Source organism: Patagioenas fasciata, chromosome 4 (genome assembly GCF_037038585.1).
Source record: "Patagioenas fasciata isolate bPatFas1 chromosome 4, bPatFas1.hap1, whole genome shotgun sequence".
NCBI classification, from domain to species: domain Eukaryota; kingdom Metazoa; phylum Chordata; class Aves; order Columbiformes; family Columbidae; genus Patagioenas; species Patagioenas fasciata.
The window spans coordinates 27,493,763-27,511,251 of NC_092523.1; the positions used below are offsets into that span (position 1 = coordinate 27,493,763).

The 17,489-nt window shown below is 36.5% G+C and overlaps 1 protein-coding gene across 7 annotated transcripts in view; it reads right to left on the minus strand.

Moving 5' to 3' along the window:
• Positions 1-751: 751 nt before the first annotated feature.
• GABRG1 (gamma-aminobutyric acid type A receptor subunit gamma1) overlaps positions 752-17,489 on the minus strand; it is an 84,485-nt gene continuing 67,747 nt past the window's right edge. For all 7 annotated transcript variants that reach the window (XM_071807449.1, XM_071807451.1, XM_071807452.1 and 4 more), the window contains 6 exons: positions 17,112-17,332; positions 14,653-14,735; positions 13,271-13,408; positions 12,995-13,147; positions 9,697-9,908; positions 752-4,911 (listed from right to left, as the gene is read on the minus strand). In XM_071807449.1, the coding sequence (XP_071663550.1) occupies positions 4,633-4,911; positions 9,697-9,908; positions 12,995-13,147; positions 13,271-13,408; positions 14,653-14,735; positions 17,112-17,332 (1,086 nt within the window). In that variant the 3' untranslated portion in view covers positions 752-4,632. The remainder of the gene's footprint in view (positions 4,912-9,696; positions 9,909-12,994; positions 13,148-13,270; positions 13,409-14,652; positions 14,736-17,111; positions 17,333-17,489) is intronic.

Genomic DNA, 17,489 nt, shown 5'->3' on the forward strand with positions numbered 1-17,489 from the left:
AACCAGAAGCTGTCGCCAATGTCTCTGGAGTATGCCGGCTGCCCCAGTTCACACCTGGCATGATCACAATCAGCCTTTCCCACTCTTTGATGGAGAGAGGGACTCAATGATTGAATGCAGTCTGGGTCAGGTTTCCATTCCCAAATGTTGAGCCCTCAAGGGGAGTAAAAGTCATGTGGACACCTGGGTATCAGCTCTTTAGCAGTGTCTATTGTACTAATTAATACTCAATTTTAAAATAGTTTTATCATTGATAATAAAAGGAGGGGAAAAAAAGATAACCTTTTTCTGATTTAACCTGATTTCTGATTTTCTATCTGACATTTCACCAGAATGATAACAGTCCATTGCTCATTCACCCATCTGGTTGAATCATTAACTTACAAAAGAGTAAATAAAGAAAAATGTTCAGATTCATCTGGCAACATGGCTTTACAACTGCTATTGCTGGTATGAGTGAAGCAAAAGCAACAGACAACTGAAAAAGGATGGACAGATCTATTCCTTTCATTGACTTAAACTACCTGGGTAGCAATCCCATGGCATGAACCAATGCAGAGACCTTTTCTACACCCTGGAGAATATTCTGCCTCTCACCGTGAGTCAGTCTCCCCCACAGCACATTCATCAGGGCATGTGGACATTCACTGAGCTTTTACAGTAATTCTTTCTAATTCCTGGCCTTGTATGCTTTAGTTCAGGCATTCTATATTAGTTTCTATTTCTGTATCTTAGGACAAAAAATACAGTATTATTTCACAAACATAAAAGATCACATTTAATGTATATCTGAGACAAAATACAATAAATTTTTAAAAATTATATTAACAATTATTTTAAAACATTTAAATTAGATGTATATGCACTATTTCTCAGATATTTGGAAACAGTAAACTGAAATGATGATTGATGCAATTAAACAAAACACATATTACTTTAGGTAGACCGATACTTAAATCCAGACTTTTCCTGCTGGGCTTTCAATTGAAAGGTCAAAGGTGTTCACAAATTACAAAGCACAGTTCGTACATCAATTTTAAACAAATCTTTTACAGAAAATTATAAAAACCATGTTGGAGGTGACTCTCCTTCAAAGTCTTGCTCAATCCTATGTCTCTGAATGTCAGAAAACTGGATAAGGTTAAAGACTTTGAAGCACATCAACATGAGTATATTAACTACACTACCCAGAGCTCATGCTTTGATTGCACTGCCACCACATAAAATGGATCCATTCAGACACAGAAGACATGCACTGAAGACCAGTGAGGTACAATCATAGACAAAACCTTACCAAAAAATAACACACTGAGCTGTACTCACTACTAAAACAGACAAGTGGTGAACACTAATACAGAAATATCAAGGAAAATTATCTTTTTTGGAAAATACATTTCAGGAGATGCCTAAGATAGGTGCAGTATAAGTTTCCCCAGACTTTTTCACCTCCCTGCCTTTCTGGCAATTCTTCCTTTCATGTCCCTCTCTTTCAGTGAGAAAACTTCTTACTGAAGAGGTTCTGGCTCATATTCTTAATGTTCCATCATTTGAGCTACTTAACACTGATTATTGAAATTAGAGCAAATTGAGCATGTGTTAATGGCATCAACTCACGATAGCATCACTCCTTATGACAGTACATAAGTATACGCTTTACTGAATTCTGGTCTAATTACAGTACTGATTAGAAATAGGTTTAAGCATGTGCTTAAGTAGTAATGGTCAGAATAATATGACTCCAAATACCGTGATCCCAGCTGCCAGTAAACTTTTACCAAGGCAGGTTCAAAATGACTGCAGCATCTAAGTCCAAGTAATTATAGTCTCTGTTTCTTACTTCTTTTTTTTTAGTGTCACTTAGATTTCTTGGAATCAAGTGTTTACATGCAGATTAGAAAGAAAACACACAGGACTAAAATAACACATTTCTTACATGCCATGTTACAGTTCACTGCATTCCCATTTCTATTCGCACTCACAATACTATGGGAAACTAAAATTATTTAATCAGAAACAAATGAAGTACACAGAAAAATTGTCAACAGACATAAGCAAGTGTATGCATAAGCCAAACAGCCATAACATTCAATAGGTTTAATACTGCATTACATTGTTTCATAGAAATTAGAGATTAAAGACTTCTTATCCGTCCCTTGCCAATTTTGGATGCTTTCTCTTCTCCAATTCAGTCACTGGAGGCTGATTGGCACCTGACAACCACATGAATAGAAAAAGCTAACCAGATATGCCAGAGGAGAGCAGGCTGTAAAATTTCTATTTCCTTTTGTGAAGTGCCAAGTTCTTTCAAGTTCCTTTTGTTTAAAGGTGAATTAATGAAACTCACATAATGATCTCTCAAAATCTGGGCCCTGTGTTGTACAGCAAGTAGACTGCCTTTCAAGTACACATCCAACAATACCGCTGCGGAAGCCACCTTCATCCCTCCTACAGAGGAATGTGTTTAGTGTGCTGTCAAAAAGTATCAAGCTGCACTATGGAATTAAAACTGACACATTTCCATTGTACTGAATATTGTCTGAAAATGAGACTCTAAAGAAACAATAAATTATAGTAGATCAGTGTTGTTAATGATGCTGCACTTCTACACTCAGTCTAACAGTCAGAAGAAGCTGGTGCTCAGAAAGGTCACACAACAAATAATGTCAGCCAACCTCGACAGCAGGCTTTCAGATTCTCTCAACCACTTTCATATTTCATCAGCTAAACACTGAAATAAAGTTTGCATTATAACAGGATCTTCTCTGTCACACATTCTTCCAGAATCACTGCACATAGTCTTGCATTCTATATTAAACTTCGGGACTGAATACTGCAGTAACATTTAATGCGAAATGTGTATTGCATATCATATCTTATTATGTCTGGTACCAACTAGAATATAAAAATACATTAATCTTTTCTGAGAAATTCAGAGAAGGGAGAGTATTCAACAGAAATATTGGGGTGGGGGGAGTCCTTCATGTATTATTTTCTATTATTAGCCATTAATCATGTCTTTATCTCCAGTACTGAACATCCTTACCTATAGCCAAATGCTAATCCCATTAATCCTCTTTAAAGATCTGTAAGGTCTTCTGTGTAATTCTGACTTTTACTTAATGCATATCTTAATTTTACAGTGATTTTTGCAAGCTCACTTGAGACCAGTTTCCTTTTGAGGAAGGAGGAAAGACTGCACTCTACCATAATGAAGACAATGGATTTAAAAACAGAAATGAGATACTAAATGCTGTCAGCCAGCAATAGCCAACACAGATAAGTCAGTCCAGAAAGGCTACTATGGAAGAATTGCTACCAAAGTGAACAGAAGCTCTGACCACAGAAAGGCTGGATAACTGGTCCTATGATTTTTGGGACGATATATCCCATCTTGGAGAGGGATCTGCAATGCATAGGGATTGTTTTAAATCCCTCTGCCCATAACAGGGTTTTTCCATTAGAAAGAAACAGTTATCTCATTGATATTTACACAGCAATCCATAATGCGGCTTCAGTAAATTTATACCATTTCGTTTTGGCTCAGTGAGTAACGTTTGCAGTGACAAGCAAATGATCTACAAAATCATACTGTATGCAAAGTGGAGCCAGCATACACTACACTCTTAGGGCTGGAGATTTAACACAGTGGCTTTGAATACAATCACTATAGCACTGTTACAGTTTTTTGAAACTCTGGTGATACAAATTCTACTGAATATAGAGTTATGACTTTTTCTCTGGCCCTGAGTATGAACCAGACAAACGAGAAGGGGAATGGGGAGGATGTGAAGAGCATTATGTTTAATGGCCAGAATCTCAGCCAGCATCAGTCTGGTTTCCATTAAATGAGTAAGCAATGGCAGCTGGGTAGGAATTTTTGAATAGTTATAGCCCTCTTGGAGAACTTTGGGGAACTGTCAACAGTGAAGTAACAGGAGATGGAGCACAGACGTAAGTGTAATCTAAGATTGAAAGCCAAAAGCCTGTATCAATAGGTAGGATAAGACAAGCTCAGAATTACCCTTCATTTTTTTTGATATATCTATTTCTCACTGCTCTAATCTCTGCATTCCGTATAAATCTGAATGTGATTAATTATGACTTATTCACTCTTCTTAACATGCTGCAGAGAACAAATGTCTGATTGAAAAATAGAAATGTTCCATTTCAACTTTTAAAAATCAGGATTAATAAAATCATCACCTTATAGATGAAATGGATGAGAATAACTAATCCCATTTTATTAAGGCTTTCTTTGTGAAGGTGTAAGAGATGCTACAAAATTCATCTGCATTATCATTTAGGATTAAAATTGAAAGCTTATGTAGAACTGTCCAGTTAAATAACATAGCCTCTTGACTCTGCATTTTGTTAGAGCTCGACAAAAATAGTGTATGTTCAGGCAAGTTAAATCTTAAGGGTATTTATTTTTAAATTTTCTTTTCAAAATACCAGTATCAGTTATGTAGTTGATCACGAGAGGGAGACTACATCACCATATTTCCTCTCATTGTTTCAAATTTTTAAAGCATCCAAACATTTTGGATCAGCTCTAATCTTTGACTGCTCATTAAAAACTGTTAATGACTGTTGAATTAGCATTTCTTTCTGAGTTTGTCAAACCTCTGAAATTTATAGGTAAAGATAGCCAATCCAGTAAACAAGATTGAACAATGCAAAGGCTGTTGGAAAGAATATGCGAGAATAGGAGTCAATTTTCGCAATCCGGATGTGTATCCTTCCTTCTCTCCAAGATCCTGTGCGGCAGTCTTCAAAACAACAAAAGAAGCTAGCACAGTCTTTCCCTTCTAGGCATTCATATCCATAATCATCATCACGTTCAGGGAGATGATTTATGTTATTAATTGGAATTAGCGTTGATCCAGGTCGAACAGCAATTGCAGGTGGTTTCTTTAGAAAAGAAAAAAAAAAATATATATATATATATAGTTTTGCAGGTTTTCTTATTCTCCCAATAAATAATTCCATAGGCTTTCATAGCAAAGGCTAATATAAGCACATTCAGTATAACATACAGGAATTCCAGTACTTAAAAAAACAGTGTGGGGAGCATTGCAAATTATGAACTGCTGTATATAATTAGCTCATGCAGGCAAAAGATCATGAATGATTTTCACCTGCCACAGTGAAAACTGGGTTGTACTGGGATTTGGGAATAGTAGATAATTAATTACACAGACAGGGTTAGCTGATTCCATCTACACAACAGAAATGAACATTTTTAAGTCAGTCACAGCCTGAAAACTGGGTCACAAGCAAGCCCACAAGCAGGCTATAAGCATTGCTAGCAAGTGAATGATGGTTCTCCCATCACTTAGAGTCTTTAGAAGGAGACTGGATGTGTTTCTGGAAGCTAAACCAAAAAAGGCTAAGGGGATTAGTACAGCATCACTAGGGAAGTTTAATACACTGAGACACATAAGGTCAGGCTACATCATCTAACCCTCTGATGTAAAATCCCTAAACAGTATGCCTCACCTTTAGAAATGAAGACATAATACAACTCAGGAGAACGCCATTCAAGTCAGTGAAACTGATTAATTCAGCTCTTAATTCTTAATCTTACTTTCTGCGGCCATAACTCAACCCTCTTGCAATCTGGTAAAAACTCAGTGTAATAGATGTTAAGGTTCATATATATTTTTCACAGAAAAAAAGCTGCGTACCCTAGTACATATACTTTTGGCTTTTCACCTTCCTTTTACTTGCACTATCACAGCCCATCTTCCCCACTTTTATTCTTTTGTTTCCACACAATTATCTCCATCTTCAATATTTCAAGTGTCTTTATCTCTCTGTCCTTTTTTTCTCTTTCTAAATCTCATAGCCTTTTTAAACTACTCCATAACACTCTTTCAACCTCCATCCCCTCACCCCACCATCTTTGGCATCTCTTCTAAGATCTTCAGACATAGGGGTTACATCAACACTACTCTTACATTGTCTTTTCTCTACCAGCTCCATATTTTGTCATGTAAGGAATAAATACAGCAGGAAAAGATGCAGTCAGAAGAACTAAGTGGGTATTGAAGTGTAGAGAAGAATCTCTCTTAAACAACTATAAATGATAGGCCATTTAAAAATATGAAAAAAATATGAAAAGTGGGAAGCCACATTGTTTAGATTCTTGTTATGTTTTAGAGTGCTGTTGTCCCACTTCCCGGGAACTACTTTGGACATTGCACAGATCTCTATGCGTTGTTAAGGAGGCACTCTATTGCTGCAGGCACATTTTACCTGATGGCCCAAAGGATGAAGTTAAAGCAGTGCAGTATCTATCACTTGTTCAAATAGCTTTGTTTAATAAGAGTCTTTATCAGAGAAGTTTCACACAGACTGCTGTTTCAACACTTTTTAGACGTAGTGACCTAAGGAGCTCATTATCATCCTAAAGGACCTCATCATTCTTTTTAGTTATGATAAAATACTGACAACACTAACAAACAGCAGTTATGTGCTTCTACCCTAATTTGAGGTATTACAAACAGGGCTTATTTTTATAAAACATAAAAAGTTCAATTTTTTTATCTTACAGAATTTTTATTTTGTTGAAGATATATAGGGAAATATTGTTATTTCTGATTCACACCTACTCTGGCTTTACAATAATTTTCTGACTGTTGGTTCTGCCAATGTAAGATTCACGGCATGATCTGTTTCTACTAGTGGGGTAAAACAGGTATCCTCAACTCAGAAACACCGTGAGAGGAAGAAAAAAACAATAGTAGTGCTTTTCACTGCTTATGTCACCAGTACAGACTGAAGGTGGCTACTGAGTTACAGGCTGAATTAGAAGTTGCCTGAAAGAGGCAGAAAGATGATGCCACCTTATAGGCCTAACTGCCTACAGGGAATACATAAATGTGTGTAAGAAAGAGGCAGCATGAGGGAAAACGGGGAAAAAAGTGAAAAAATAACATGTAGATACAGTACTACATGCTGATTGTTCACGTACATGCCTAGTGTGATTGTAGATAAAACCCCATGTATAGTAAGAAGCATTTATAATACACTCTGATAGGACCAAAATCAAATTATTCTGCATTAACACTAATATATGTACAAAAGAAATTGATTGTCTGTGGATAGCAAAAGTGATGCATTCACTTCAGGTGAAATGATGATCAGAACAAGATCCACAACTAATTAACTTTAATCTTTCCTGCCCAAACTCATTATCCTTACTAATGTGGATTTACATAAGCCAATTTATACTACCTTTCTTGAATGATGCCAGCACATATTTTGCAAGATGAAACTGCTGGAATAATTTGTAAAATCCCATCATTTTTTTGCACAAGATTATTTATTGCACTTTCTTGGCATCAGTTTCTCGAGTAATAAGCTTTTATTGCATTTTGCAGTAGAAATAGAAGACCTATGCAAGGCAAGTTGTCCAAGGGAAAAAAACATCTGTAAATGAGAACCTTTCAGAAGGAATCAAAGTAACTATTTTAATTCAAATGGTTTGTTGAGTTACATACCCATAACTACAAGAGAAAAAGTATTAATAGAAGTCTTTGACAACAGAGGGAAAAAAAGAAAAAATAAAAACATGGATTTGTAATTGTACAACCTCACATTAATTAATCAGATAGCTTATTTAATTGTTCTATTTGGAACAAGAAATTTTATAGCTCTTTATAAAATGTCACCAAACAAAACCCCTAATTATCAAATTAGAATCCCTGCATGTAACTATATTAAATTTAATCCCCCTTTTTTTAGAGTAAGCTTTTATCTAGTATGATCTTATAGACACAATGTGCTGAAACATGTCTGAAGAATTCTGTGTGAAAAGGTGGTTGGTTTTCAACTAAGAAAAACAAGCATGCTTTAAGAATACAGCAAAACACAACTGAAAAGTGTTTTGAGTATTATATCGCTAATTTTAACCAAACTCCAGCTATTTATTCAATAAGTCACATAGTTGCTATCTCACCATTATTCTACACTTTAAATTGTCATATACGCTGAAAATCTCAAAGCATTTGGAAGATAATTGCACAAATGGCTGATGTGTGAACAGTTTCTAGAAAGTCTCGTTACTCTATTCAATGGCGTATACTTGCAAACCACTTCACTGGCTTTTGATCTGCCAGCACCATTTCTTTACTATCTGCCTGGTTTGAATAAACGGCACTTCCTCCCCTCTTCCTTTTCTTCTTGTTGTGCATGCTGAGAGTAAACTTAGTTCCCTTTTCCCTAAGTGTTTTTGAGAACTCATTGCAACCACCACCTAAAATTGAATCTACTTTGCTAACACAGGGAAGTCCCTCAAATTCTGCAGCATCTGTTATCTTTTACCTTCATTTCTCAGCTGTGGCCCTTGCCAAAGCCTGTTTTCCATCCTTCCCATTGTGCCCACATTTCCTTCTATCACTAGCAGTAAGGAGGTCTGAGGTTTCCTTTTTCCAGTTCTCTGGGCTGTGCTGGATTAATCCTTCACCACTAGCCTTGTCCTAAATACAGAGCTGAAGCACTCAGAACAGCTCACAGGATGAAATGTCAGGGCTCTTATTTACCCCGTGTTAAGCCAGAGCAGCCTTGAGGTGCCCGCATAAGACAGTCTCCCACAGCAGTGCTGCTTAAAATGGGCGTGCCATTCTTTCCAACACTAGTCACATAACAGGGTTCATAACAGGGTTTCTGCATTTCCATATCCGGGCTTCTGTAATTTCATTTTGATTTCTGTTTGATCTTACACAGATGATAATCAGCCTTCACCCTGAAAAGACAACTTATATGATTCAGCTGTGCTCCAGGTTCCTCTCATGAAATTATCTGGAAGGGGGCTTTATAGCATTGTCTTTCCTCTTGCTCTCTCCAAAACATGACTACAGTCAAGCCTCAGATATTAAGACTAGTGTTTGAATGAATACAACTATTTAGCACCTTTACCTCAACGTTTTATTAGTTTAAAAATTAGCTTTAAATATTTGTACTGGCTTCCAACAATAGATTGGAAGTTCCAGTATTCTGACTACAGAAACAGAAAGTCTCTTAAAATTGAGTACGACTTTCTCTTGGAATATGTGGGGATTCACACCATACAAATATCAACTTGCAAAAGCAGGAGGCTCATTTTACCAGAAAGAAACATGAAGTAAATGGAAAAAAAAAAAAAAAAAAAAAAAAGTTTAAGTATATTTTCTGAAATGAGAGTCAGAATACTGACCAATAATAAACACTTTTTCTTTTGCAAAGACAGCAAGAATAAGACCCAAGGTAGGTGACGCAGACCCAAACAAATCCTCATACCTCCAATCCATATGCATTACTCCTACTGCTACAGTCTGATCTATGGATCTTTGCCAGGTGCTGTTTTCAATAGCACTGTGCCCAGACAGAAGTGTCTGCATGGGCACGCACTTCACAGGCAGCTCTAGAAGCACCAAGGGCTTGGACATGGCATGCAAACATGGAATATTATATTAAACCACCCTCTAGCTTAGGCTCATGTGTTCTCATTCACATATGAGTGGTATGATCTAAACCCTTTGTTCATTAGCAGTATTTACAGAAAATGAGTATGACAAAATATAAATGACAAAATGATAAATACTAGTGGTAGTAAACTTTGAACATTGGCCTTTCTTCTTAAGAACTAGTCTCTCAAAATTAATGCTACAATAAAGAGCATTCTGTATTTTCTTCTTGTTTGGGTAAACTTACTGATGGCTTAGATTTTGCCTTCTTTTCTTTTCCTTTGTCCCCTTTCCTGTTGCTGGTAAAGTAATGCAAGGTGCCATATTCCATCAGAGCAGCAAACACAAAAATGAAGCAAACTGAAACAAAAAGGTCCATTGCTGTCACATACGAAACCTTTGGGAGTGACTTCCTAGCAATTGTACTCAATGTCGTCATGGTCAGCACCGTTGTAATGCCTGCACGAGAAAGAAAGAAAGAAAACAAAACAAAATAAAACAGGAAGTGTATAAGTAATCCAATCATATTGTCACAAAAAAAAAATCTTCAAATTAGCCCTTAATTCTTTCACAATGCATACAAGAACTGAGCCACATCAGGATTCACTGCTGATCACACCTGCACACATTAGTGCTAGTGCAACAAGCCCTCCCTATGGATCCAGTGGCCACCATGGGATCATGAAGAAGGCAGTACATTTCACCTTCAGTTTAACTTCCTCCCATTTTCAACACACACTGAATAAACAATGACACCCAAAAAGTTTGGGTAATTTTATAAATGTCATAGAAGACCCACATAAAACAAATACAATAGACAAGGAGTACAAATAAGCACACAAAGTCTACAAACACAAAAAAGTCCTTTCACTCTTGAAAGTTTAAAATGTACAAAAGGACTCATTCAGAAACAACAAAAAGAAAAAAGGTGTTCTTTATCAATGACCTCAAACTTTCAGAAAACGCGAGAAAAAGTAATGTTTTCAATTGTTTGCTTCTGACATGTAGCAGGTCAAACCAGATGACCTTCATGGCCTTTCTGGTCTCATTCTAAGTTACTAGGTGGTTTTTCAATACTGTGTCTTAAGTAATAGAAAATGTTTCCATTGATTCACTTACATACAAGTTAATTAAAAGAACAAGCTGGCCTTAATAGCGATGTGCTCAGAATCTCAACTATACTACTCATCACTGGCTTAACATTTAGAGGTGTTAACACTTTCTTCTTATATTTGATGCTTCAGGGAGATGCAAAGCCTTTTTCACAGTAGGCTAAAATTAAGATGTGACCTTTCCTTTGGAGAGCAATACTTGAACACACAAATAAGGTTATTTACATGCACAAGCTTATTCCCAAAAAAGTATTACACCAATCTAAGGCTGTCTATGCCTTTTAAATCAAAGTGTGGAATCAGGGGTTGTTGGACTGATCCTGCAGCAGGAAAGCAGTGGTGATTTTGCACCAGATCTCCCAATGAAATTACATGCCTAAAAGGACAAACAGACAACCACAGGGTTTTTAAAAGTGCTCTACGCCCACTTGATGCTTTTGCAAATCAATCAGGCATTTCTTTGCATAACTAAATATCTAAATAAATCTAAATCATCTCAAACCTTTTCCTTCAGGAAACCACAATCTGCCAGGATCTTTCAACATATGCCAAAGGCCCAAGCCTTTTCAGTGTACCAGAACACAGCAGGGCATGCAGGGGGAAGTGACATGATTTCTCTTACTGACTTCTGTTCAGAGAGGACAAAAAGAGACATGGACTTTCCCAGTCCTCTTCACTGTGTGAAAGGCATATAGGAGGCTGCCACAGGGAGCAAATCTTCCACAGCATCATGACTGCTTGCCATGATGGACCTTGCTTAGTTTTGGCTATCTTGTCTTAATTTCTTATATTTTTTTCTATAAAATTGTGTCTACTGACTGATGTCTTTCTTCTTCACCAGAATACCTGTATGTGTGAAAAGTCTTCCTACAATCTGCCAAATGATGGCTTCCACATGTTCACACAAAAGGAGCTCAGAGTAAACTGCAGGGAACTGCAAACTCGACATTGCAAACATCTGTAGTACATCTCAAGTAGATGAAGTTTAGTACTGCTGAAGTGGGAGCATGAAAACTCTAGCTTAACCATGAGATCAAAGGCAAATTTGCTAGGTTTGTGGCACAGGAAAAGTACTCTGTAAAAAGAACAAACTGGATACAGAACTAGCAGAATAGCAATACAATAGTTTTTCCATCATAGCTACTGCCTTTCCAGACAGTACCCACAATGATGTCCAATGATTAGTCAAAGAAACCTTACAATAAATTTCTAAATCAAGACCTGAAACTATCAACAGTTTAACTTATTTATTCAAGACTTCAGGCTCTCTTCACTAAACTTTGCAGTACTTTTAGATAGCATAATGTTAAGATCCACAGTTCAGATTTTCTTCCCTCGTCTTTTCATTATGCTACTGAGCCATGCTCATTTTTCTTATTTTCTGTCTTGACTCATTAATCTTGCAGCCTTGACTGCACAGTGGTCCAGTTTCAGTGGGAAAGGCAGGGAGTTAAAGCCTGGGCTCACCCTTCCAATAAGAAATGCTCCTAAAATGTGAGAATGGTGTGTCCACAACCCTAGGAGTTGATGAGGAAAATTAACTCACATTTCTCACTTCCTAAGATACCTTCTCAGCTCTTGATCTTTCCTCCAGAATAGGTCATACTGCTATCACCAGTTTCACTGAAAGCCTCCATTGCTGCTAAACTGGAAGTTGCTACCGTGTGTCCTCCACGCACCCCTGTCTATCCTGCTTTATGTGGGGACTATGATGCCTCTCCAAGGCAGCACATGAATCCTAAACAGTTAAACACTGGAGACTGACACCATGCTAAACAGGTCAGCCAAGATGACACTAACACAAAATTATACCTGTAGCAGAACTTGCAACACACTTCAGTACTGTCCATAGTAAAATCAGGACAGTGAATCAGTTTTTGTGAGTTAAATGCTTAACTGCCTGAAGTGCAACTTTGGTTGCAAATTTGCTGTCCTATCCCGCACTTAAAAGAATAACTGAATAATTTGAAAAATTTCTGTTATTAAAAATAAACAGAAACAACATTATAACTAAAAACCAAACAAAACCAGACACCACCAGATCTTTACAGTTTTGCCTGTGTAGTAATGACATTCTTTGTTCCATGACGAGATGTGAAGTCCAGTCATACTAATCAGACTAATGATTACCTGTTGCCATCTCTGGAGATGACAAAAAGAACATAAAGGAGAAAATACGTATTTATGTGAACGACAGCAGATCCACAAGGCTTGGATCAGGATTTCCAGATTTCCATTCTCAATGCTCCCTCCTTAAGCCCTGCTGTGCAACCACAGCAGGCGCCTCCTACTCTGAATCTTGCAGTTCAAGAGAAAGGGTGACCAATAGTCACAAACTGAAGGGGAATAAACTGCAGTTAATTTGCGCCCTGCTGCAGATTTGTATTGCTGGGGAGTACCAGACCCTTCAAGGTTGAAAAAATACATTCTTACCCAGAGAAGTCCTTGCAGGAACTGCATCTTTATTGATCCAAAATGATACCCATGAAAGAACAACTGTGAGTATACAAGGAATGTATGTCTGAATAGTAAAATATCCCATACGTCTGCTGAGATCAAAGAAGATTGTCATAATAATATAATCACCTATTAAAAAAAAAAAAAGACAAGACATTCATGACACTGAAGATGATTTGCAGTCGTATCTTCATCGGTGAGCCTTGTTCTACATAGATATTACACGAAATAAAAGTTTAAACTTTGCCTTACCAGACAAGGTATGAGAAATTTCAGTTGTATTTCGTAACCCTACAAATGCAAACTGATACAATCTCCAGTATTTTGGATCTGCCACTTCAACAGAGGTTTTCTTCCATTTGTATTCAATTTCATTTCTGGGATATCCATCTGAAATAAAACAGAGAAAATCAAGCATTCAACCACAGTATGTACCAAGGCATGTTTTGTGACCTCTGAAGTTGTTTATAAACTAAATCAGGGCTATACATAAAGCAGGTCAGAGAGAAAGCCAGACTTAAAATTTAACCACAAAATATCTAGCCTCAGTTTTTAGCCTAGTTAAATATATGATCCATCAAAAACTATGTATATATAAATGTTGAGGAAATATCTACACAATATTCTGGAACTCAGATATGAAAAACTGTCTCAGAATCATTACTATAAATTAATACACAAATGTAATATACATTATCATTAAAAGACTACAAAGAGCTTAAAAGGACAGACACTTATTATTACATCACTTGATAAAATTCCTATTGATATTTATTGACAATTTCTTTGTCTATTTTTCCAAGAACGGATTTTTGTGACCTGACTCACTGTCCAGTACTTTAAGGAAGTGATTTTCATGTCCCTCACATGTTGTCCCACATTATCTTGCAGCAAGGCAGAAATGAAATTAAGCAAGAATTGCTTCTGTGGCACAACTGCTTAATCAACGGACCTACCAAAGCTCATTCAGCTGGAAGCACTCAAGAAGGAAGTACTAAACAAAAGCATTAATTTAAAAATAATCACTGAAGTCTGATTTCATTGGCTATTAGATTTTGCATTTAGGAATAAGCAACTTAACCTTGTTCAGGTGGTTCAGGTTTCTTTTGCCAGTAATAGCACAATTCCCTTAGGAACACTTTTTTTAATAGAGTTTATATTAAATAAATGAAGCCTGGAATTTGTTTTTCTTGCTCACATAAGTAAGTCCTACTGAAGGGAGAAGGACTTCTTATACTGATTAAGCATTTACAGCAACAGGTTGAAGAAGAGAGCTTAGTTTTCCTTTTAGGTATACTACACAGAACTAATTCAAAACTGGCAAAACTGGCAAGCACAAAAAATGAAGTTCTTTCAGGGCAACAGACTTGGATTAACTGGAATGGGCATTGTATCAGTCTCCTAAGCAATACGGATATTTTTAAAGCTGCAGCTAACTGAAATGCATGTAATTCAACGTATTCATTACTTTATTTAATAATGCATTAAAAATGCGATATATCTAATCTAAACATAAAGAGGTCAGTTCTTTTCTTCACTAAAAGGTTTTAAAAAGTAAAAACTTGCTCTCTTGTTACCAGAAATTAAGGAAATTTAAAGACTGTATGTAAAAGGAAAAAAAAAATACCACCTACAGCTTGAAAACTCCAGTGGACAGGAGTGTTCATCCATAGGAAAGTTATGAAGCTGAAGATAACATTCAGCATTAATTGTCAGCCTAATTAGAAAAGCAAGGGGTGGGGGGAGGGAGAAAAAATATTATATTCAATCATCCAAACACTTCAGACTAGGTAGTAAAGAACATGCACAGAAATCAATTTTGGCAATTAATGGATGTTACGCATAGTCAGCTGTGTATCTGCAAAAAACATCCAGCATCACCAGCAGAGAACAGAAACTCGCACCATAGGAAACCTGAAGACCTGCATTGTTTCAGTTGGCATTTTGAGTCATTTAAAAAACTTTCAGCTGATTTGGTGGGATCTCTTGGCTCTCTTCCAGAAATGGGATAAAAGAGAAGGACTGAAGGCAGGGCAAGGAGGAGAGTTTGTAACAGCAAATAAAGGAAGCTTCTGAAGAACACATTTGTCAAGTCAAATTGCATTCAGTGGGGACACACTTTGGCTTGCTCTATACTCATGGAAGCAGCTCTGGTGAAAACAGCAGCATGGGAAAGAAAGAGCAGCCTTGATATTTCTACTCATTTAATCTCTAAGGCATTAAGGTAATTCACACAACTAATATACATTTTAGAAGCAGTTTAGGACTCATGATGTATCAACTGAATCACTTGCTGCATTCGAAAATACTATCATAGATTTCCAAAGAGCTTCAATGCAACCAATGTAAAGTCCAGAATGGCTTAGACTCCAAACTGCCCTCCTTGTATTTAAAATATCTCCTCTTTTGTTGGTAACGCTATAAAGAAAGTCAGAATGTCTTCTAAAATCAACTTTGAAAATTAACATAATGCTTACATACTTGATTGTGTGCGATACTTGCATACTAGACTAAAAGGGATGGGGAAAGGAAGATTCTGCCACACGCTGCCAGAAAGCCCTGTAAGTCTTTGAGCAAACTAACAGAATCACCACGTCTGCTCCCTCAAGTACCAACAGGCAAAGAGTGATGGTACAGGGGAGTCAGCAAACCTGGAGCACTGTCAGATCCTATTATTGTTCCTTCAATAACCAATATGTGAACCTCTCAACGTTACTCCACCTGAGGCCAAATTCAGGCCATATCCTCACCTATACAGATGTTTGTGTGTCCTGCTGTTTTATTACTAGCTCATTGTACTTCATAGCTCATACTCTGGCACAATAATTCTAACCCATTGCTCTGGGAGAGCTCACATGTTTTTTTTTTGTTGTTGCATTTGTTCTTTGTTTACTTATATCCTGCTTAAAAGAAATTGTACATTGAAACTAAATGGGCAATGGAAGCATAAGGTCCAAAGTATGATTCTAGATTTTTTAGCTACAAAAAGAAGAAAAAAATATTAGCATGTTAAGAGAAGAGGCTGTCTAGAGATTTTTATAAACACCAGTATAATAAACTGTTTAAAAAGTGTTCTTTGGAGATATTTGTATGCTCTCAAATTAAACATCTTGGGAAAAAAAATCAATAAAGAGAACACTTTTGAAATATTTGAATTCTTTTTACTTCTGACACAGAAGATTTTTATAAATTGTTCATACAACACTACTAGCCTGCATATGAAAACAGCATAAATGACTGAAAAGAAAGTAATTAAAAGGTGCTAGGTTTTGTTAAAAATATCTAACTAAATAAACTCCTAAGAGTAGAATCAGCTTTATGGGATGCTCTGCATGGACTGCTTCTTGATCAGCTCCTAATTGATTGCAAGATTTTTTAGGTGTACTTAAAAAATAAAACTGAGAGGGATGATCTTAAAATGCTTTCTGTAGACTGCAGCCTTTCAAGAACTGTTTTATAAGTGTCTCAAAGATCATTACAGATAGCCTAGATGGTAAGCTTAAAACCAGCCCAAGCATCCCCCATTTGCCGAGAATTATCACCAACATATTTGCTTATGCCTAATTTGGATGAACAGATTTGTTCATCTTAATAGCTTGCAAGGGTAAACATGTGAAGCAGTATATCCAGGACTGGGGACTTAGCTTTAATCAAAGTTTTAATAATTTTTGTTATCTGAAGCTTTTAACCTTTTACTTACAGAACACAATTTGGTGGAAACTAGACACTGAATGATTTAGAGAACAGAAAATCTGCAAAACACATTATGACTAGATCTGCAATATATTAGTGACAGACCACCACATCATTCTACATGCTATATAGCATCTTTTTTAAATCTTGCCTGTATATATATGAAATTAAAATTTGCTATCCCATGCAGTTGTCTTTACCCAATTATTTGGTCAATATATTTCAATGCCACTAATTTCATGTTTTAATCTTTTTTTTTTTCCCTCCTTTGGTAAACTCCTTGCAAATTCCTGTGGTCCACAACAAAACAGATGCCAAGGATTTTATTCGTATTCATTATTTTCATATTTCTGGTCATAATATTTTTTTATTGTTTTCTAGTCAGTTAATAAAAACCTACCTTAGAGTGTATAATACTCTTCCATCACTCCAGATTCGGAGCAAACGATTTGGAGTTGTAATCCAGTGAGCATCAGATTTCCTTGAGTTCCGGAAGAAAGTGTCTGGAATCCAAATTTTTCCAACCATGTTGCTATTAAGCATAAGCACTTTCATTGAGCTGTTAAATTTTAGACGACTGTCATACCATGTCTGGGCAAAAATTATATCTATGGTATATTCCTAAAAACAGAGAAACAGCCATACTTATGTACACATTACCAAGAATTTTTAATTTATATATAATCTAAGGCCACTTCTATTATCTTTCATACTGCTATTTGCACAGCGCACAGCAGCCTGTAGCCTCAAACTAAGAAATTAGAGACTGAGGAAAGAC